The 24,717-nt window shown below is 34.1% G+C and overlaps 1 protein-coding gene and 1 pseudogene across 1 annotated transcript in view; one reads left to right on the top strand and one right to left on the bottom strand.

Moving 5' to 3' along the window:
* Positions 1-24,717, top strand: part of DDX10 (DEAD-box helicase 10) — a 235,723-nt gene that overhangs the window by 190,236 nt on the left and 20,770 nt on the right. The window contains exon 17 of the mRNA XM_011379562.2: positions 21,767-21,906. Coding sequence (XP_011377864.1) covers positions 21,767-21,906 — 140 coding nt within the window. The remainder of the gene's footprint in view (positions 1-21,766; positions 21,907-24,717) is intronic.
* On the bottom strand, positions 15,076-15,191 carry LOC111731356 (annotated as a pseudogene).

The raw sequence follows: 24,717 nt of genomic DNA, 5'->3' as shown, positions 1-24,717 counted from the left end.
ATTCTCATGTGATTTTACTGATAGCTGCAAACATCATGCATGGCTTTAATTATCTTAAAATACTTACACATATTCAATATATATGCCTCTTCCACCCTCTTAGCATTGCATTTATGTTGGCCAACAGCCACTGAACTCTTTTCTTTATACAAAAATCCAGTGATGATCTGTGTAAGTAAAATATACATATGCCATTTTGCTTCCTGGAGTTGAATCTAGTTGTTAATATTACCATGTCTGGCTATTTCTATATATACTCTGCATAATTGCAATCTGCACACACAGATTCCTGAAAGACTGTACAGCTGTACCTTTACTCTTGTCTAGGGTTTATGCTGCAAAAATCTCAGTTTACTTTCCTAGTTTGTTGACATTTGCCTAAATTGAAGTATTTTACCAGGAAAGTTGGACATGCTGTACTGGTAGTATACTAGAAATGAGATACAGATGTTGATATAGCTGACAAGATTTATCAAATCTAACCTCTTTTAAAAAAATTTTTTTGATGCCTAACCAGTAGATTTTCTTGGTGTTCATTGCTATGGTTAAAATCTAATTTTCTGCAACACAAGATATTGTGATTTACTGATAAGAATATAAAACTTTCAGTTAGAAGACCCAGTTCCAGTCTAGACCCTGCCATTTTCTAACATTTTGGCTTCAGGCCAAGATATTAAAGATCTCTGAGTCTTACTTTCCTTGTCTATAAAATAGATATAAAGGCCCATCAAGTAGATTTGTTTAAGAATTAAGAGTCAACATAGTAAAAACATGCTTTATGAACTATATTGATGATACAAATATAAGAATTCTTACAGATATTATCTTTTCTTAATAATTCAGTATCTTAGCATGTTTCTAGGTTACTTTCTTCAGCTTTTATAATGATTACATAACTTATAGATGTCACAATGACAGATAGAGCTGAATCTGTATGACCCATATCATATAATGCTTCTCTCACCTAAAGGTTTTTAGTTAAGTGAAGATTACAGTTAGTTGTGTTTGAATAATAGAGGTTTTATTTTATTTATGATCTCAAAGTGTTTACAACTTATAAAACTTGAGCCAGAGCACAGTTCATATCTGACAGATGACAGGTACAAAAGATGCTAAAGTCTGTCGCCCATATTAGACTAAGTTGAATTATAGCAATATATAAAGAAACCTCGAAAAGATTATTTAGTTATGGCACTAGTAATTCGCTGTGTACTTTTATGGTTGCTGTGAAACAAACCAGAATTAAAGAGCAACTCACAATTTCAGCAGAGCTAAAATTGAAAAAAAAAAAAAAGAGAGAGAAGAATAAGAAAGAAGAATGTTTCTTAGAAGTTTGGTGTGAATAGCCACACTGTAAATATAAGTTTTTGACACTATGATGCTTTATAAAGAAAATTTAATGCATAATATACCAAGTCCTTAATAAATAAAAGTTTTCAATAATTAAATAGGTGAAGGAATAGCAATTTTATTTGTTCCGTAGCAGAGATTTCCAAAAAGGTATATTAAATCTCCTTAAAAAGAGAAAAATATATGATGCTCAACATAGGATCAGATATTACAGAATAGAGAAATAGATCTTAGGTATTTGTTAAAGTATAGGTGCATGTCTGCCTTAGACAAGTCTTTTGAGAATTTCACTATTCTGAGTATCTGGTAAATTTACTATGTCTTTTTGTAAGGGTAAATATAATTTGATGGAAATATCTTAAATAATCATAATCTATAAGAATGAGAAATGAATAAGATTTAATATGGTACCCGCATTCTGTGCTTTGAAGATAATAGCCTATAAATATCCATCAGTTTAGGAACTATCAATCCATATCACTGTGATAAACTGCAGCTGAGAGAGGAGAGAAAGAGACACTCTTCTTCCGCCTACTGGTAGCTTGTTGGGAATGACAAGTGGAGCCTGTGTAGGATCTACAGACAATATGTTGCAAATGCCCTCAGCTATTCTAGACCTGCTGCTTTGTTCTTAGTGTCTTCTGATTGTCACCTGGTACCTGTAGTGCTTCAACACCCTCACCAACTCCTGCTTTTTTTAAATTTTTTTAAATAAAAAAGATAAAAAAAAATGTTTTAGCATGGTACTTATTGCTAGAAAAATTTTTTCAAATACCTCCCCTGCCCCCCACACACTTTAATGCCACTTCCCTGCCTAAGAACCTCTGAAGACCTCCTTATTCATTAAACAACTCTTTTTGACATTCTAGGCCCCCCATAATCCTACTTCACCCAACAATCCTACTTCACCCAACAATCCTACTTCACCCAACAATCCCACCACAAATTTATTTACTCTTTTATTATATATACCAAGTTCCATTTCACAGAGGATTAGGGGATCCCATGAGAACACTTATAATATATGAATGGATAATTTAGAAATGAAGTAGGAACCAAAGAAATAAGTAAAGAGCAGAAAATTGAGACTAGGGAATAAAACTCCCATATATAGGGCATAACTGCTGTAACTGAGGTTAAGGTTTATATCTGAATTGCTAGATTATTACTTGTTCTGTCCCCTCCAACACACATTTGTTCTAGTTTTCTTTCCTCCGTGCTATGTTCAATAGCATTTCTCTCCCTCTCTTCCTCCCTCCTTCCCTCTCTCTCCCCTGCCCACTCCTTACCATCTTTCCATATACTGCCCATTATTCAGAGTTCATCTCATACCCATTTCCCACTTCTATAAAGCGTTTGCTGCACGCTCCAGCTCTCTTGAAACTCCTTTTTTTTTTTTTGACTCCTGAAGAAGTTATACTCACTGGATATTAGTGTGAGCCCTTCATTACCCATCTTTTGTGGTGGTCAGGAGTTATGTTTTGGGTCTGCTTTCTCAAAGTAGATTTTAAGTATTCTGAGAGATTTTTATATATCTTGCCTGTTGGTGGTTTCCTTCATCGCATCATCATCCTGTAGGCGATACCTATGCCACCAGCGTTTTTCCAGACCTCTCAGAGATGACGTTTATTCTCCTTCTGAATCCTTCATAGGAGACCGCACAAGGCTGAGATTATAATGTAGTCAGTGAAATCAAGATTGACTGGCAGGTAAGTAAATATGTCTTTCCAGTCAATGCTTGTATGTGCAATAAGCATGGCGTTAATAATCGGAAGCCTTCCAATATGGATCTTTTCAGGTATACAGCTGTGTAGATAGCTTAACCACTCTCCCAAGAAAAAGTAGACTTCTTAGAAGAGTGTTACAATTCTGTACTTTCTTGCTTCGAAATGCAGTTGTGAATCAGTCCTCCTCATAATGTCATTACTCCTGATCTTACATTCATACTGTGGTTCTGGAATGAACCTCAGGTAGATCCTAAGCCCATCTGCGGAAGCATTTTTCACCTATACAGTGGGCCTTCTACTCACCTAATGTTGCAGTAATTTACACTCAGGATTGTGCTATTGGTTATTTGAATTTGGTGAACAGCAGGCATGGAACTGGAAATCTCTAGAACATTTTAGAGGGAGGGCATGGGGCAAAGAGGTGAAGAGTTACTAGGAAGAGACAAAAATTGCCATGGAATTAGCAAAGATGAGTTTCTCACACCTGGCAGTACCCTGGCATACCCAGAGTCTGTTCAAGTGGTATCAGTAGCTCCATGTGTCTCTAGATATACCTTTAGCAGACCTGGGAAGCCTGTACATGTATCTGGAGGAAATACTGCATGGTCAGAACAGATGCGGTTCCATATCTTTTGCCACTAAAGAAATTTCTATTTTTTGAACTTCATCTCTTGGTGTCTTCCTTCATTTGCATCATTGTCCTGTAGTAATGCCTGTGTAGCCAGCATTTTTAAAAAACATACCTCAACTAAAAAGACTGAACCGAATAATTGTCTCATACGTATACTATAGGCATACCTCATTTTTTTGTGCATCACTTTATTGCACTTCACAAATGTTGTGCTTTTTTTTTTTTTTTTTTAACATAAATTTAAGGCAAGACCCTCCACCAGCAAAAAGATTATGACTTGCTTTATTGTGATGCTTGTTTTGTTGTGGTGGTCTGGAACTGAACCTTCAATATCTCCGAGATATGCTGCACTAACTTGAAAATATATGTTGTTGCTATTAGAATTAGTAAAAAATAAATTTAAAAAGGGTCTCTAAATCATAGTAATTTTTGTCATTACATGGGCTCTCAAAGATGGGAAAAGAACAATTACTGTCAAGAGAGATGAGGATGGAGTGTTCTACACAATTTTTTAATAATAAAAGAAGTCCTTATTTTTACAAGGTTAATAGCCTTGGGTTCATATATTCCATGTTTCCTTAGCATGCTTTCAAGGCCCTTCCAAACTAGCCCTGCCTACTTTTCTGGCCTAGGCTCCTACTATTCTCCCATCCTTCACTGTACTGAACATTTCCTCCTCTTTCCTGCCCCTCAGCTTTCCCTTTGCCCTGTGCATTCTAACTCATCCTTAAGGCTATTTCAAGTCTCTTCTGTGAAGTCATTGTCCTCTTAGATTCCTTTTGTGTGTGTGTGTGCACACGCTAATATAGTAACTCTATTAGATGTTTCACTATATAGAAATCTTACATCCACTAAACTGACATATAGATTATCAATAAATACTTGCTGGAGAAAGGAAGGAAAAAATGAAGTTCACATGAGAGTTAATAAATCCGTATGGTAGCTTCTTGGTATAGTGATTGTTTTAGGATTTATATTGATATTTGAAGATTATTGTTAACGTCAATGACTTGATAGTTTCAATTATGGATGAAAGAGAGATATTTTGTTAAATATCTTTTATGGAAGAATTTTGCATTAATTTTATATTAAAATCCAAAGATTTGGGTTCTAGCTCTACCACTAACTATATTTAAATTCTCTAATCCTATTTCCTTATCTGTAAAATATGAAATTCAAACACATTTTCATATACTCGTTCATCTGTTCAGTAAACAAATATTTATGTTCTAGACATAATTTTTATCTTTGAATTTTAATCTTTAAATAATTATATTGGTCTTTCTACTTATATTGCCTAAATCTTTAGAAAATGAACCAAAATGTTTGTATTATTTTCCTGTTCACAGCTTGTTTACCTACCTTATTCATTTAGAAAACTGAACAAAATAAACTGTTTTTCAAATATATTGTCACTAGGGATTGTACTCTCAACTCTTAATTTCTAAATAATTATTACATGGATAGGTGATTTAATCTTAGCCCAATACCTGAATGGTATACAGAAATTGCTTTTGTCAGCCTCTTACCCAGGAAGCATTGCTTGCTAAATAGAATATTAAAGAGATTGATATGCAAAATTAGCTTTTTTCCCAAACAGAGAGTAATAGAAGTTAAGAAATTTCATGTAAATTTATGTAGTAGATGAGTTAGCTATGATTTCTAGGTATTCATCACCTCAAAATCTGTTTCTCCTGTGTAAACAAAACATTTTCTTTGCTTTTATCTTGCTGAATGGAATATTGATTATCCTAATTGTACCTCTATTCAAACCCACTTATAAATGACTATGTGGTAGACTGTAAAGAGATAGACAGTTCCAGCATTTGAAAGTTTTCACTGCACAAGTAAATTTTATGAAAATCTAATTTGAATATTAAAATCATGAACTAATTGATTTCTTGGTTAAAAAAGAAGGAAAGCTTATAAGTGAGAACATGAGGATAATACACTTTGACTGCACGTGTCATGTTTTAGCAGAGAAAGTAGTATATGATTGTTTTATAGATAGGAGCATGAGTAAGAATTAGGAAATAGGAAGTGAATTTGAAGTATCTTAATTCATCTTATTGTCTTTAAAGGTGAAGATGGTAAAAATATAGGAAATTGATAGTAACTGAGATTTTCATTCTTTCTATAATATAATCTACTTAAGATGGAGATTTTTATGTAGAATTTTAAAAGATGTATTTATACAATTTAAAATGAGAGTCAGCAATCTTTTTTCATGATAAGCCACCACTTATTATGTGCTGCAGATCATGATTTTTTTAATTTCATTTTTTATTTTCTAGTTATTTTTATTATTTTTTTTAATTAAATTTATCGAGATAACATTGGTTAATGAAATTATATAGGTTTTAAGTGTACTATTTGATAATACATCTTCTGTATATTGCATTGTGTGTTCACCCCCCAAAAATCAAACCTCCTTCCATCACCATATATTTGACCCTTATCTTTACCCTTATCTACCTCCCCGCTTTGTCTCTAGTAACCACTAAACTGTTGTATGTGTCTGTGAGTTTAGTTTTTCTTGTTCATTTGCTGCTTTCAGTTTTATATCCTACATATAAGCGAAATCATATGGTTCTCAACTTTGTCTGATTTATTTCACTTAAAGTGATCATTTTAATTTGTGATTCATTTCAACTAAACTTGAAAATAGAAGTCAAACTTAGATAATGGAGTAGATTTAAGAAAACATTATCATAGCTTATTTTAGAGCTGATTTATTAATTTTTATAAATAAAAACTTAGTTTTGTTGCCAAAGTGTCATGAGGTAAATAACAAAGTTAATGATTCAAAATTCAGAGCTTCTTAGAAAGTGCTGTTTTGCTCATTTAGGCGTACTATTTGGTACTCTTTTGTAAAATACATTGTAAATTTTTTTAACTTCCAGTAAAGAACAACTATGTGACTTTTCAATTAAATAATTATTGGAAATTTTAAGTGTACTCCAGGGGCAATTTAGAATTTATTTCCATTTTGAAGACCTTCATCTACTGCTGTGAAGAATGTAGAGTCATTGCCCCCCCCGCCCCCCACCCTTGTCACCCTATGTAGACACTTAATAGAACATTAGATTTGCAATTGCCATCTATGCTCTGGCCTCTTTGAGATCGTGACTCTTTGGGGCAATTTTCAGATAAGAAAAAAATGGAATTTTAGGTAATTTGTAATTTAAGTTTAGTGAGGCTTGGAATATATCTACTCTGATTAATAGAAGCAAGCTTTGATCTGAGTAATTAAGAGTGAATACTGGGACCAATCTTACAAACGCTTGAACAATAAAATCAGCTCTGTTTTAAAGGGTGTAAGACTTTTCTTAAGCTAATGTAGTACTCTTAGAAAACTTTCCTGAGTATTAAATGCCATCATTGAGTGAATGACTTATTTTTTTGCTTGGCGTACTTCAGCTGGAAGTTCCTGTCTCTGAGTATCTCCTTAATAAACTTTATTTTATTCTTACTTTTCACCTCCCTCTAGTTAACTAAAGTTTCTGATCCTCACAGATGCAGTGGTCTATATCAGTCTTTTTCTCTCTAGTGTTTCTCTGGAACTATCTTTTTTTTTTTTTTCTTTCTCCCTTGTGTTAAGTTAAAAATTATTTTGACTTTTCCAGTAGGCATCTGTTAACATTATTTATAATATTGGGCTGAAATTTCAAACCTTAGATTATAAAACCAATTTACAGAGCTCTTGGGAGTATATTGAATATAGTGGTTCCCAAACATTTGCATTTCAAAACAAATGAGGGATATATGTAGTGTTACCACCTCTTTAGGTTTTTCCATTAGGCATATTTAAAAACACATACACAACCACCATTGTTGTTATTTCATTAAAGAAAATACAGATTGAAAACGACTTAATATTAGAATAAAGTCATTTCCTATGATAATTGGCAATTTTGCACCAACATAAAGACATGCTCAATAATACTGGGAATTATTTTGTCATCTTAAACTTTCCCTTTACCTGACTAAAATAATAGCTAGCTACTATAGATATTTTGACCCCTCAGAAATCCAAAGATGTGTTAGCTTGGGATCCCAGATCCTGTCCACCTTTCTAGAATTATTTACATCCCTTTGCTTCCCTTCTGCCCAGACAGACAACTATGCATGTCGTTTCAACATATATATTGGCCAGGCTTGGTACAAGGCACTTTATATTCGCAATCCATAGAGGCATGGCTTAGTTATTAGAATCGTATTAATTCCCAGGTAATGAAACTCTGGTATAGTAAGGTAGTGATTTACCTAAAGTTGCACAGCTGGAATGGTAGACCCAATATTTATTAGAGGTCACTTTGTCACCACCACTACTGCTCCTGTCTGTCCTTCCCATACAAACCTAGGTTTGCCCCATATGGTATCAGGTTGTTAACTCTGGAAGAATGCCTGGCCAAGGGAGTCAGTGGGAGCAGAAACCCAGCTGGCGTTCTGCTTCCCAAGCTGAGCTCTCTGGCAAAGGCACTGCATCTGCTTGGAGGAAGTGGGGAGGCACCTTTTTCTAGTTAGTTTTTTAGTATACACCTTTAATGTGCCTAGATAGTTGATGCACTGTATCTTTGCTTATGCTCTGCCATCACCCAAAATGCCCTCCTTGATGGCCTTTACATGTCCCAATCCTTATTTGTCCTGAGAATAACTTAAATGACATGCTCTTTGTAAAGGTTTCCTTAACATCCGCCACCACCAGTATCCCTGTCCCAGTGCCAGAACTAGCCTTCCATTGGCTAAGCTTCTATAGCATTTTAATTATATAGTTTGTCCTGTAGAACGTATATCACTTCTTATATTAGATTTTTATATTACAATATTGACCCTTAGCCTTGAAGCACTTTTAGAACATGGAGCAGATTTTATTTCTCTTGTATCCCTAAAAGTCTTTTACAATAAGTTTACACATAGTAAGCATTCAGAAAATATTGTTGCATAAATGTAATGAAGAACCTAATTGTCCTAGATCCCTGGACCAAGTGAGACAACAGAAACATTTTTTTTCTTTCTGAGTTAAGGTTTATGTTAGAAGATGTTCTTATGCTTTAAAGTTTATCTTCCATGTTTGTAGATAGCTTTTCATTATAGAATTTATTTCCCATGTTAAAACTGTAAGCACTGGATATGACTACATATATGCCTTCTGGGATACTTTACCCTTCCCGCCTACCCCCCCCCCCCGCCCCGCCCCTTCCTCAATTCTGTGAATGTTCTAGGGTCGTGTTGGAATATATCTACAAATAAAGACCTCAGCAGGTACCCCTTTGCTCTGAATAAATTGGAAGCTCATAAACATATGCTGTAGTCTTAAATATTTTGTTTGCTAATAAGCAGCTACTCTGTAAGAAAATGTTTTTCTGTCATCTTCATCTGAATTATAAACAAGGGAAAGGTAGGCTGGTCAGCATAAATGTCTGAAAAATAAAAATGTCTCATTAGGCAGTTACCAAAATATATTTTTGGCCTATCTACAGAGATTTTGATACTTAAGGTATTAAAAAGTCATTATGGAATTGTATTTTGAATGTTGTATTTTAAGATATGGTAGGTAATATAATGTTGGGTTCTGGAAGAACTTAAGCAAAAATGTCTGTGGACCATTTAAGACAGAATGGTTTTGAACAGCTACTAAGACTTGTGGGTGACTTCATTAATATTTTGACAATAATGAAAGGGACTGTATTGTTAAAGATGCTACTCTAGACATACCATTAGATTATCTTAGTGTTGATGAGTCTGTCCTTATCCTCCTCATATGCTCTCTTTGTTCCTTGCATGACCAGTTTTAGTGAGATTATCAGATATCAGGAATACAGTCTCTAACAAAAAATATACTGACACAGAGGGCTGTATAACCCATGACAATGTTTCTTTTAACACTACAGAATGTGTCTAAATAGCAACATAAACCAGAAGTTCAAGTGCTTGTTGCTAGTGACTTTGGCAGCTGTTATAAACAAGGGCATAAAGTATATGTTCAGTCTGTGCGAACTGCAAGAATTGGTTGTAGAAAAACCTCATGAGCAGATTCTCAGGACAAGTACCGAAGATGAGTTTATGTGTAGCTATAGTTGCTCTCTTACAGAATTACAGTTGGTCTTTATGACATAATGGAAAGAGGTTGGACCTTGGAGTCTGACATAACTGGAATCCTGTTTAATTTTATATAAATTATATGTCATTGAGAAAGTGATTTAGCCCCTCTAAGCCTCAGTTTTCAAATCTGAATCCATGTAATCGGAATATTAATACTTCCTATGGTTTGTAGCACCACACCCATTTTAAGATAAAAATTTTTTCCTCCTCCATCAAAAATGAGAATTTGAAATTCATTTGTTTTATAACCTCTTTAAACCTCTCTAGTGATGATGAAATTAGAAAACAAAGGAAGTGTTTGTAAATGTGTTGGGTTTTTGCTTGAGTGTTTTAGCTGACATCACATCAAGTGCTGTCCTTTCTCTTCCCTTCCTCTCTAGTTTTTTTCTCAGTCTACAACTAGATTTACCATTTCATAGAAATTAAAGAGAATTTTTAATATTATTATCTATTAAATAATCCTGTGTATTTCTTAAAAGTACAATGTAAATTTTTTTGCAGCTTCATATTAAAAATTAAAATAAGTAATCTTTAATCTTTTTATATTTTTTGAATTGAGATAATTCACATACCATAAAACTTACTATTTCAAATTAATATAGTTTGATGGTTTTTAATTAATATATTTATAAAGTTGCACAACCAATATCACTACCTAATTTCAGAACATTTTTTTTCCCGGCTTTAAAAAACCTCAGTCATTCTTCATTCCCTCCTCTCCTCATCCTTGCAACCTCTACTAACCTACCTTCTGTCTCTGTGAATCCATATCTGCCTGGACATTTTTTACAAGTGGAATCATACAATTTGTGGTCCTTTGTGATTGACCTCTTTCATTTAGCATAATATTTTCCAGGTTCATCTATGTTGCAGCTTGAATCAGTACTTCATTACTTTCATTGATGAGTAAAATTCTATTGTATATCCTACATTTTAGTTATCCATTTACCATTTTTTAGGGCATTTGGGTTATTTAAACTTTTTTACTATTATGAGTAATACTTCTATGTATGTTGATGTGCAAGTATTTGTGTGGACATATGTTTTTATTTCTCTTAGGTATATACCTAGGATTGGAATTGCTGGGTTACTGGATAACTGTTAACTACTGGAAGAACCACCTGTTTTCTAAAGCAAAGTACCCTGTAATCTCGAGGCCCTTGTTTTATCTCTTCTCTATCCCCTTGAGTAGGGAGGGTAAAAGAAGAAGAAAAACTTTTTATTGCTGTGATTTTTTAAAAATGGGTAGTTTGTTTAAAACTAGTTACTTGTAAATGTTTCTTCTCTTATTAGGAGGCTGGCTATTGGAGCAAAGTGATATCAGCAGAGATAGTTGGGGCTCCTTTCGATAAAATGCTAAGAGGAAAAATCGGTTTTGGTTGGAAATATTTATTCAATGACATCTCATTCAGTGATATCAAAATCATATATTTCCTTGGAAAATATACCATCATGGTTTGTAATTTTTACATTTTTAGGGATTTTTCCCTACTGTTTAGCATTTTTGCCTTTTTGTATGCAAATGGTTAATGGATTTTCACAGTCTATGGGATTCATTTATATGCATTTATCAAAACCTAAATTCATTCAAGTAATTTCTGATTTTAAATTGCTATTTAATTTTCACCAAACATGAACCAGTTTTAGCCCTTGCTGAGAGTAGTTTTCCAATGGCTCACTGAGAGAGGTTCAAATTGGACTTGAATTTTTACCTGGAGAAGTGATAATGATTGATGAAACAAATCAGGGAGAATGTAGTAAAACTAAATATGCACATGACCAAAATTATATCTTGTCAGTGTTTTATTGCTCCAAAGCTGGAGCTCAACTAGCTCCATCATGGTTTTTCTTCTCTTTCTGAGAAATCGGTTTTGTCCAAATATAGCCTTGTAGAATGGTCCCACTCATTCTATGATTATTTTATGAATTCTTGCCCTTAAAAATGCTGTTTGTGACATTGGTTTTGTGTTTTTCTGCTTCTCAGCAGCCTGAAACAATTCTTAAAAAGAAAAACTGGCATGTGTTACTAGGTAGTTGAAACCTAAATCATGTTCAAGGCTTTCAGGAATGAATGACCTTGTCAAAGCTGAGAAGTATCTAATTTGAGACCTATGTTGTTCTTATCAGTTCAGTCCCAAGAAATACAGTTGTACCAAGCAGTAGTCTTTGACTTAGAGTGGGGAGGAGGTTGCTTACGGGCTGTTAAAGATTATGGCTCTCCTCCTTTCCAAAATGCATATGTATATATATTAAGAATATTTTTCATGTTGTTTCCGTGGCTTTGTGGCTTCCAGGAACCCAGGCTAAGAACTTCTAAAGCCCCCTCTATTATTTAATTAGAGAGTCCATACAAATTTTTTTTAAACTCTCTTAAAAGCAATATTTCATCTCTTCAGTTTCAAAAATATTAGTTACTCATTGTAAGATACTTTTTGATTGGTAAAAGGATGGGACCCTGTGATCCAGTCATTACCGCTCATAGTTTCCTCTATACATATTTTTTATTGCTATGGTCTTGATAATCTAATTTATTGTGAACACTTTTAAATATTATTAAAATATTCTCTTGAGGGGTCTTTATTTTTTAACTTACATATAGTAAAATTCACTATTTGTGGTGTTCATGTCTGTGGGTTTTGACAAATACATAGAGTCAACGCATCCACCACCATTAAAGACATAGAATAGTTCCATCATCTCAAAAAACTTTTTCTTGCTGTCTCCTCCCAACTTCAGCTCGTGGCATGACTGATCTCTTTTCTATCCCTATAGGTTTTCCTTTCCAGAATTTTATATAAATTGAGTCATTCAGTAGGTAGCCCTTGGTGTCTGTCCTTTTTCATTTAGCAAGGTACATTTGAGTTTTTCATTCATGATGTCGCATGTACCAATCCTTGTTATTTTATTCTATTCATTGAACTATTTACTACTTGATTTACAAAGTAGTGCTTTATTTATGCTTGAACCACCTTCTACAAGTAGTGTGGTTCATTCTAACATAGATACTTTCACCTTTCATAACCTTAATCATTTTTATAGTTTTAATTTTCTTTTGTGTGTAGTCTTTTATATTTTTCTAATATGAATGCACTACTTCCTAAGGAGACTTAAATCTATTGCACATTTCTACCCATGTTATAATTCAGTTTGGAGACAGCAGGAGTACTTAAGAAGGATAAGACCACCAAACTGCTGAAATGTCTTTTCCCAGTTTGTACGGTTTTTTAAATAATGATGATAAACATTATTGTAGTGTTCTTCACATGCTTTTCTCATTTAATGCTCACAGCAACGTTGAATGTAAATGGCAGTGATTAGGTTATATACAGATGAGGAAACAGTAAATTGTCTAAGAACTCACAGCTAGCCACTAGTGGAACAATCAAGAGTCTTGTGACACATTAAAGTTTTTGTTATCGTGAGAAGAATGGCAAACTGGACTTGTAATTTGTATTTTATTTAATATTTAGTGTAGCTTTCCTTTGGAAAGAAAAAAATGAGAAACAAAAATGGCCGACAATGAAATGCAGTATTACTTAATAGGGCACTCTGAAATTGTAGCATTCTCGGTATTCTGTGGGGCTCTGTGAGATATTCATATATTAAGTAAGTGAGTGAGTAAGCAATTTAGGAAGATAATGAATTTTGTGCGAAGCAGTTTTAGAAGAAATTTCATTTTGCTAAAAGTCTCATTAAAGTTAAAATGCTGAATCATAGTCTCTTCTGCCATGCTGTTGTAGATTACATTCTTCTCTTATAGCAATGCTCAGCACACAGTAAGTGTGCAGTAAACAGTTGTTGGATGAATAGTCCAAATTCTGAAGATACTTCCAAATTTGGGACTTGCTCTTTGAGACTTTGAATATTCATGTGGCAGCCCTTTGTCTGCCATTCTTAACTATGTTCAATTCATGTATTATTTATATTGCCTCTTCATAGTCCTACAGTCAAATATTCTTATTGTTTTGGAATGCTTGGAAATAATAAAGAAGTACTGACTGGAATTCAGTTAAAGACTACTAGATTTAAGAGAGAAATTCTGTAAACAGGTGGCCCTTGCCCCAATTCTTCTGCTTGTTCTCCTGGATATTGCTTTTAGCATTCCCTGGCATCCTGTGTTCCCTCTTTCTTCTCAAATTCCTGTATGGTTAGGTGACCAGAGCTGAAATGTATTTCCTTCTTCCCATTCTATTTTACAAATGTCTATTTTACAAACGCTGGATATTAGGAAGGACGTATGTTTCTGGGCAGGATCCTCACAATTGAAGAGTCCAGGGCTGTTGATCAAAGTTGGGGTTTTCAAGTGCAGTTCAGCCAGTACATATTAGAAGTGCATAAAATACACACTTTGGCCAGATACCGAAGAACCAGCTATATAAATCAGCATTATGTCCAACATCACCATTATGGAATAAATTTCTAGGAGACAGAAATAAACTGAAACTACTCTAAAATATTTCAATTAGTATTACAACATTGTTAGCAGGAGCAGTAATTAGCACTGTCAGCTGCTCCTGTGTTTACTGTTTTGCACATTTGCCTTAGAAGATAGATGCTCACTTTCAACAGGCACATTTAGTAACATCATTAACCTTTTTTGTGTTTATAATTTAGAAAAAAGTTTCGATAATTTCTTCTCTAAGTAACTTTATACCTAGGATTTATAGCTTAGGTAAATCTCAAAAGTCAATCCATCTCTAACTACTGAAGATGGTTGGCTATCTATAACAATTGGAATTTTTATTTTAAATTTGAAAACTATCAAGTATTATTTTCTCAGTGCTTTCTTAGAAAGTTGTTATGAAGTTCTATCAGTGAGAACAAAATGTATTTTGAATACTTCATTTTTCTCTAAAATTTTCTTTTCACAATCTTTACATTCTTTTCAGGATCAGAAATAGTTTATCATGAATTTTGAAATTGTTCCTCATGAAATGATGTGGTATGAAAGGTGACATTCAGCCTTTTAATTTTTACAATATGGGAAGACTTTTTAAAAATCCTAAGTGGAATTAAATAACTAAAATCTAAATATAATTCTTAAAGGTTATTTTATTTTATGAAGCTGTATGGTATGTAGGAAGTCAGTAAAGATAATTCTCTATATTTAGACTTTGAATTTATTTCTTCACTGATAATCACTGACTGACCAGCAGGCGTGCCCATTCACTCTTTCATTCATTGCATGCAATGTGGCTTCTACCTTCACTCCCTCGTAAATTGAAATTAAGTCTCATTCCCTTCTTTTTTAATTATTATTTGTGCCTACAGCACCTGGTCTTCCTAGGTGGTCTCCCATCCAAGTACTAATCAGGCCCGACCCTGCTTAGCTTCTGAGATCAGATATCTGGCTTGTTCAGGATGGCATGGCCATAGACCATAGACTGTGACTCCAATGGGGCGTGAACCCAGGACCTTCTGCGTGCAAAGCAGATGTGCTAACCGCTACACTATGGAACCATGTCCTCGTTCCCTTTTTTAAATAACCATTTAAGGTCTTTGGCCTAATAAAATTTACTATGGTGCTAAGCGACAATCTCTTACTTTCAGTATTGTAGAAGACAGTAATCTGTTTTTGTTTTTGTTTTTTTCACTCTCACATCAGCCCTCCTCTCCATTTCTCAGAGATGTTCTAGAGTTATGTAACTTTGCTTTTTCTTTTCCTAAAGCTTCAAGTTTGTAACATTTCTTATTGAGACATTTTTTGCTCTCTCAGTTTTAACATTAGGATTTAATTTTTGTTTTTGCTTTAACTGTAGCTATGAATGTCTCAGAAGGAAAAAGAAATAAAGGAAATACAGCATGTATTGTATGAGACCTGGTGATTTGTAGTTGGCCAGGTGTGGTATAATAGAAAATATAGTTGGTCTTTGTTCCTGTTTCCTGACACTGAACTCCTAAAACCGTTGGGATTTCCTGAGTGATAGGACTCTTATGCCTTAGGAGTCTGTCCAGCACACTTGAGTTTATGCTAATAAAGTGATTCAAGGTGGGATCTCTAGACACTTTCAGAATGGGGGCTGGTTACGAGAAAGACTAAACACATGATTAGGAACTTTCAGCCTCACCTTCCACTTCCTGGGAGGATGTTGGGGCTGGAAATTGAGTTACAAGAACTCTGGACCGATAAGATTCCAAGAACTTCCAGGTTGGTGAATGCACTGATGTGCTGGGAAGGTGGCTAACCTGGAGGGGGCATTTAAGCTCTGTACCCCATCCTCACTCCATACTTTGTCCTATGCGTCTCTTCTGTTTGGCTGTTCCTGAGTTGTTGTATCCTTTTATAATTAAACTAGTAATCATAAGTAGAGCACTTCTTTTAGTTCTGTGAGTCATTCTAAAGAATTACCAAATCGGAGGAGGGGGTCATGGGAATCCCTGAATTTGTAGTCAGCTAGGCAGAATTGCAGGTAGCTTGGAGACCTGTTTTGTACCTGGCATCTGAAGTGTGGGTATTCTTGTGCGACTGAGGCCTTTACTCATGGGGTTTATGCTCACTCTGCATATCAGAATTGAATGGACCTGTGGGACACTCACTTGGCTGTGGAGAAGTGGTGTTTGACATCACGTGTTTGGTGTCAGACAAAAACCACAGACCAGGCAAGGGAAAGTAGAAGAGGATTCCAGTAGAGAAACAGCAGGTGTGAAGACTCTAAGGTAGCCTTGTTCCTGGACCTTAAAGAAAGTGTGTCTTAAAGGGCTGGTAATAGCTGGTGATAGATACAATCACATTTGAAACTTAATTTTTAAAAAATCGACCTTCCAATTACAACATAGAGAATTGGAGTGATTAGAAGGAGGGGAAGAATAATTACAGGGAGGCTCATTAGAAAGCTATGCAGTATTCACAAAAAGGAGAAAAGAAGTTTAAGAGACAAGGGTAGTGAAAGTGAAGATGGAAACACACAAGTTGACATAAAAAGCACCTCTATGTTTTATGAAGCTTACAAAATATGCTTGTTTTTGAAGAAGTCATTGAACAAGTAGAAAATCCAAAGCTTTAGGGTGAAAGTTGAGATTCAGGGTGATGTAGAAGACCTAGGGTATGTCCAGGTTTGCGTGACCTTAGTTAAGTTATTTAGTCATCTGAATCACAGTTTCTTAATTTTGAAAATGGGAACAATAATTCTTTTTCTTCCTACTTCATAGGGTTTGAAGATTAAGTAAGATAATGTAAATCAAAGTACTTTGTACGTTCGTTGTAGGAAAATGCCACTTCTCATCTGTGTTTCTTCCCATCGTCAAAACTGAAAACAAAAGTAAAGCTAGCTGGGTTACATTTTTTTTCTGGATATTTTCATCTGCCCTACTTATAAATGAGTCTTCTAAATAACTATTTTAGGAAAAGTCATTCCTATTTTGGGCTAAATAGTTTCCTCAGAAGTTCTGAAACTATATTTCAGGAACAGCCAGTTCATAGAGGTAACCTTACTCTGATCTCTTTGTGTGTGTGACCTACTTTTTAAAAAATTTCTCAGGGCCTTAAGAGAGGAGTATGGGTGTGACAGTAGGGGTTCTCGGTTCTCGTTTCATTTTGAGCTGAGAGGGTGAAGAGAGAAGAGAGAATGACTAGTGAGGGAGAAGTGGTTGCAGCTTTCCAACTGGAAATACCTGAAAAGAGAGGCATGTTGTTTGGAGGATCTATAATCATTCAGCTACATGCTGAGGGATCTGTGAGTTGAAGGCAGCATCCTATAAGATGTTAGGCATTTAGCAGGGCCAGGAGAGTCAATTCACTCTTGATGGGCTGTTCCCCAGAAGTAGCAGAACCTGGCTTTCATTTTAATGTTTATGAGATTAAGTGTTCTAGAACAGTTTATTGTTATGGCAGGGACTTTGTCTTATTCACTGCTTCATCCCCAGAACCTCACAGCGTGTCTGGCAAATATAATAGCTCCTTAATTAAGACTTGTTGAATAGAGGCATTTTTGTAAGGCATCTTCACAATATTCACTAAGCTGCTTTCTTAGACCATGTTTAACATGTACAATTATGCTGGACATATTGATTCTCTGGAATGTATTATGTACCCATGTAGTTCATAGAGTCTAGTTGGTTCTCCTTCCTTAACAGCTGTCATAACTGTCCCCTATCTTCATGCCCACTGCCACATTCTTCATCGAATCCTTCATCTCACCTGGATTATTATAGTGTTTACACTGATATCCTACCTTCAAATCTTATAACCTCCAATCACCTTTTCCATTGCTGCCAGCGTGCAGTATCTCTAAGGTACAAATTTAATTATGCTTCTGCTAAAATACTTAAATGGTTTTCTTTTACTGATAGCAGCGAATTTCCAGTGATGGTATTCTAACACACTGAGATGTCAACAATCAGTTGGGAGGTGATAGATATATCAATATTTGTGCTGTCTTCCATGAAAATGAGTTCAGAAGGAGATAAAAATGATTACGGTGCCGTATTTATAAATTATCTTTTAAATAATTCATGAAATCACAAGGATAGAGCAGCTAGAATGTCCATTTTCTTTGCTATCTTATGTAGCTAGGAAGAGCATACTTCTAAACTAGACCTCACCAGAAAGACAGTACTTTTCTCCAGTATGTTTTCATTATGGCAGTATCTTAGCGACTTTATTTATGATTTGTGTTTTTGTAGATGACAGTGTTTTTCTTTGTTTTTAAATAAAGGCACATTATACTTTTTATAATATAGATATTACATATTTTATAGTAATATATTTCTACTCATTCAAGGAATAAACCCAAAGATAAAAAAGATCAATATAAAAATGTCTTATCTATTGTCCCTACACTTTTAGTGAAATTGTGTTTCTGAAAGGAGTGATTGCGAACTTAAAATCATTTGTCATTGTCGTGAATTGAAGAGTGTAAAGCAGCACAAACAATATGATATGGCATCAATAGTGAGATCATCTTACAGGTCAGGAAATAGCAAGACTTGAACTTTGTCAATTACCAAAAAAAAATCATATTAACACAAATCCAAATAATATTTTATCCTTTTAAAAGTAAATTTTCATCATTCTGAGTTAGTATTTTCCTTCAAATAATGAATAAATACACTGGAATGTTGAGTGAGGTATTTATACTGTCTCACTGTCTAATTTATTTCTCTTACTATATTGTAGACATTTTATGAGGGTCACTTTATAATAAATGCTAACAGAGCATATTAAATAGTATTAGGTGTTAAAGTACAGTTAAATGAAACATTCTACTTGAAGTGTCAAAGAGTACAGAGCTCAAAACATAAATCTCAAAGCCAACAGAGTAGCTAAAAATTAGGGGAAACCACAGAAACAAGGACAGTGAGCCCAGCTCTGCCTAAATCCTCGGCTAAGTGTCACATCTCACAGGTTCTAAGGGGAGACCTATAGGAAATTAGGCTAAAAAAAGCAGCAATTAGAAGCCACAAGAACAAAACAGATATAAGTAGCTTAGTACCCTGGATTAGAAAGTTTGCAGTTTGAATCCAAGCAAGATAACTGTTACAAGTCCAATAGTTCTCAGAAAAAGGTGACAGAATTCAGTGTTTCTGTGTTATCTACAGTGTCTAGTTTTCTTCAAAAATATTTTACATACAGTTAGGCAGGAAAATGTGAATTATATCCAAGAAAATGGCAGTCAGTAGAAACTCTTAGCCCAGATTCGAATTTAGCAGACTTCAGAGCAGCTATTTTAAATATGTTTAGAGTATTCAAGGAAAATATGGTATGAATGAATAAGAAGATAGGTTATCTCAACAAAGCAGTGGAAACTGTATTTAAAACAGAATAAAACAAAAACAAACCTGGAAGTCCTAGAATTGAAAAGTAAGAGACAAGAAAAAAAGATGAGGTCAAAAACAGTTGTAAAATGTCAGAAGAAAGCAACAGCAAACCCAAAGACCCAGTAAAAATGACCTGGTCCAAAGAACAGAAAGAAAAAAAGATTGAAGAAAAATTAACGAAACCTAAGAGAACTGTCAAGTAGTCCATTATACATGTTCTTGCAATCATGAAGAGCTGAGAAAGAGATATAAAAATATTTGAAGAAATAATGACCTCAAACTTTCCAAATTTAGTGAAAATTACTAATCAATAGATCCAGGAATTTTACAGAGCCTCAAGAAGGATGAGCACAAAGAAAACTATTCCTTGATATAACGTAGTCAAAGTACTATATGATAAAGAGAAAATTTTGAAGGCAACCAGAGGAAAATGACACTTGTTTATACTTCAAAGAAAAACCTGAAAATATTTGTTGCTAATGATAAAAATTGAGCTTTTAAGAAAAATTTATAATTTTGGAAAACTTGTATTCACTAATATTTTCCAGTTTGACTTTGGAAAACTTGTAATCACCAATAACTCCCCAATACTTTGAAAGACATTTCATATGGTATTATAGATGGTGATATTAACAAGCATGATTTTTAAAATATTGTATAATGAAATGTGTCAACATATGAAGATCGACATAAGGAAAATCTGCATAATTCAGTGAATCAGTATTTTCCAAATAGCTGAAGCATGAGGTTACAAAATTTTTCACTGATTAAAGATCTGTTCAAAATGCAAAGTAGACCAGTGGATTTTAATGTAGCAGTAAATAAAGGTTTATTAATATGGCTTCAGATTCCACATTGCAACTACTTTTAAGAAACTACCACTCATCAAGGTTTGTTGTGGTATCAAAGAAGAGTAACTGCAGTTATCTGAAAAGGCCATTATTAAATTATTCCTCAAAACCTTTCCCAGCTATCTCTGAGAAGACCAGATTTTCCTAATATACTTCAAGTAGAAAAACATCAAATGCAGAAGCAAATTTGAGGATCCAGCTATCTTAAGTTAGACATTAAAGAAACTTGCAAAAATGTAGAACAGTGTTCTTTTGTTTGTGAAATTATAGCTATTTTTCATGAAAATATACTATTTATGTTAGTATATAGTATTTGTTATTTTCAAATAAATTTTTAAAAAACATCTTAGTTTTTAACATCTAATACAGTAAATGTCAGTAGATACAATCCACATTAACAAAAACTCTTTATAGAGTCCTTCATACTTTTAAGTGTAAAGGTTACCCGAGACCACAAAACTTGAGAATTGTTTTGAGTCTACTCTGTCTCCACCTTCAGACAGCAAATTCCTTTGAGAGCATCAGACTGGAAAATTGGAACTATCTTGTAGCCCAAGAGATTAGTGTTCTTGAGTATATGATGGCGTTCAATTTTCGTTGATATCTTTGATTATTTTCAAATAGACGAGTATGCTGTCAAGTGTGCTGCTTCCTGCTTCTAATGGCAACTTCCCACTTTCTTCATTGTATTACTGCTTTTCTTATCTCTTGGTAGTCCTTCTCTTTTTTCATTGTTCTTAGTGACTTTATACTTACACCTGAATTTAGAAGACCCCTTACTATTAATGAGCTCGTATATATCTGATTGTTATTTTAAGACTTAGATTATGGTGGTTATAAAATGATCAAAATCATCAGACAAAAAGTGTCTGTACTTTATCTCCTGGCCTTTTATATTTTCACCTAATAGTTTATTTTATATATAAATACACACACGCGCACACACACACACACATACATATATATATATAAATATAAAATTATATTTTTTTTTTCTTGAAATTTACATGTGTGTGGATAGGAGCACTGAAACAAATTTTATACTTTATTCTTTGATAGTTAAGTTATATAGAAGTAATAAAACTGATAGTTTTCCCCCATATTGTATTTGAGGAACTTAATAGTGATTTACTTTCAGAACCATATTTTATTTCATTTTATTTTTGAAATGACATGAGTTTTCTTTTTGCAAATGATTATGGTTCTGAAAGTCACTTACAGGCTTTGACCAGAATAGAAGGCTTCTAATTTGAGTATTTAAATTAGAGGGGTATTGAGTTTAGAAATAAGACCTAATTATTCATCAGCTGTTTTCTTAAACCACAGTTTCTCTTGTGTTTTCTTAGGCCAAAGATGAAGAAGAAGCTTTTCTGGATTGGAGTGATGATGATGATGATGATGGATTTGATCCGAGCACACTTCCAGATCCAGATAAATACAGAAGCTCTGAAGATTCAGATAGTGAAGATTTGGAAAATAAAATTAGGTATGTTTTTACCATTGGTAGATTTAAGTACATGGGTCTTATCTTTTTAATCCAAAAGATGTAGAGACATGCACTTATCATTTTAAGGGCTCTCCTATTGTTTCTTTAATTCTTGTTAACAGATACGAATGTTATAAAAGTTGTATTTTGTTTTTCTTTCTGTTCTTTTTTTTCTTGTCTCTTACTTTCTGAATCCTTTATGCTTAAGTATTAGATACACTAGGGTATATTTATTGCAGACGGGCAGGATTTTAGTTTGACTCACTGTCAAAGGACACTATTGAGAGTGTTGTTAAAATTTTTCTGAATTTAAAGAAAAGGCCGTTATACTTTCATATTCTTTGATATAAAATTAAGTAACAAATATATAAAATAATGGAAAACTTTTACATAAACTTCCCTTGACAAATTCTCTCAATTTAAAATCTACTTACTTGCTACCATGTCAAAAACAGATGAAATGTGGTGAATTGAATAATAATACGACTTGCTCAGCATTTGTTTTCAGAGTACTATGTATTAGATTACATTGAGATTCAATTTTAAAGTCGAGGACATTGAACTTCATGAACATTCTAAATCAATGTGCCATGTTAGGCAGAAAGTAGGTACTAATGATAGATGAAGTTAATATGATTGAAGTGAAGAGGAAGCTTGACTGAACCCCTGAGTGTTAGCACAGATTCAGAGCTGGGGAAATAGGCCACAGAGAGCATAATCTCTTTTTAAGTAAGAACAACATTATGAAAAGATCTCAAAAAAAGATTACCCCCTTAGGAGAAAATGCTATAGAGAGGTCATTTCAAAGTTACTCTTCCTTTTATTCTTATGCTCATTTAAATGTAATTACTTTGTAATTATGAAAATGGCATCCAAAATGCGAGAAACTTGAAACATTTGCTACTTGGGTAGTGAACATAAGTTTTACTAACATGAGAGGCACCACCGGTGAAAATAATTTAATTAGGATTTAGAAAAATATATAAATGTATACCCTTATGGGTAAGTAATTTAGGTTCGGGGCATATTCCTAATCTTTGTAAATTGACTCTTAAAAGATAAACATACATACTTTGCTTCATAAAATTCCTTGGTGCATATGTCAACACCTTGATGAACTATCTGCATGGTTAAGTTTGTACACCTTCTGCTCTTATAATAAATGTTCCTCTTTCAGGTTGATTTATGAGATCTCCATTTTGATAGATATAATATGATCTAACTTAACACATATGACTTTATATCATTAACTTCCAAATATTTCTGTGTAATTTCACTCTCTGGAGGGACCGTGAATTGATTCTTGCAGTTTTTATGCAGCCATATTTTGCATATCTGTCTAACGTACCTCTAAGACATGGAACCAGCCTTTGAAGTCATTGTCAAGATGTCAGCATTCCTTCTGTATCTGATTCATAAGAATTTTTTTCTAACTTTTTTTATGATAGTTTATGATAGTCATCCTCAGTCTATGCACAGCAGACATTTCATTCTTCTGGCATTTCTTACCCTCATAGTGACGTTTCTCTGCTACCACCTAGGTCATATGACTTGTTCTCTAATAGCTTCATGTCTTTCATTCTCTTAATTATCCTGTAAATGCTTTGGAGCTGGAAACCCTGTCTTTTTGTCCCAGCACTTCTAGCTCCAGCCTCTACTTTTATCCCCAATATTAATGTCATAAGAACAAGGAAGACCCTGAAATATTTAAATTGATTAATTGATTGATGAAAGAGACATAGTTAAAAAGGGAAGTATAATGATGAGCAGCTATGTAATTGGTCCTAACAGCGTAAATGATACAAGAGATGACGCAATAGATGGTTGGAGAATTGGAAGAAGCCAAGGTTAGATAGTGTTAATAGTGATAGACAAGAAGGAAGAAGTACCTTGAGATGTCAAAGCATCTCAGGTTCAGATGGAAAATATTTAAGCATTACATGAAACTTAGAATAGTTTTAATTTCAGGCACAGCTAATAACTGCATTAGTAAAGATTGAAAGGAATTGGAAAAGTTGTCTTAAGCTAAAGAAAAATTGTCTTTTGTTGAAGAGAATATCAACAAGGGTTTTGTAGAAGTTTGTGTTTTGTATATCAAAAGTAATTATATAGTCCAATCCCTTCTTCCTGACAAAGAAACCAAGGTGTCAAGAGATAAAATAGTAATTTGTGATGACAGTACAAGTTAGGGACAGATCAATATGAACTGCCTAAATCAAATTGATTCCCTGGTTCTAATATTCCAATCAATTATATTGAATTACTATAGCATTAGGAAAGAAAGCTTAGGAAAACTTCCTGAAGACAAATTCGATGTAATTTGGCTGAATACCTGATCCATGGACTGTAGGATAGATTTGACTACACCATGGTTTCCCAGCTTTAGCATTAATGACATTCTGGCCCAGATAATTCTTCGTTTGGGGAGGGGGAGCTTGGGGATGATTATACACTGTCTAACATCATTCTTGGCCTCTATCACGAGCATCTCCCCAGTTGGGACAACCGGCAGTATCTTCAGACATCACCAAATATCCCTTGGGGAGCAGAATCCACAGTTGAGAACTGCTGAACTAGACCTAGGATGGCAGATATATACTACTGGCACCTATTTTCCCATCCGGAATAGGATTTGTCTACATATTCCTTTCCATTTAGCCCAAGCAGTCCTTCCCAATATAGCCTCTGTCAATCAGCTGAGATCGCTACAGAGGATAAAACTTATTTGCTATTCCTGGACTAGAAGGCAGGATTTAGGAAAAGTTACAAGTAGTAGTCTACATGTAAAATTTCTGTTTATACTCTAATTTC

Source organism: Pteropus vampyrus, unplaced genomic scaffold, assembly GCF_000151845.1.
Source record: "Pteropus vampyrus isolate Shadow unplaced genomic scaffold, Pvam_2.0 Scaffold365, whole genome shotgun sequence".
Classification (NCBI taxonomy): Eukaryota; Metazoa; Chordata; class Mammalia; order Chiroptera; family Pteropodidae; genus Pteropus; species Pteropus vampyrus.
The sequence above is the reverse complement of the archived record's forward strand: the minus strand, read 5'-3'. Positions and strand labels throughout refer to the sequence as shown.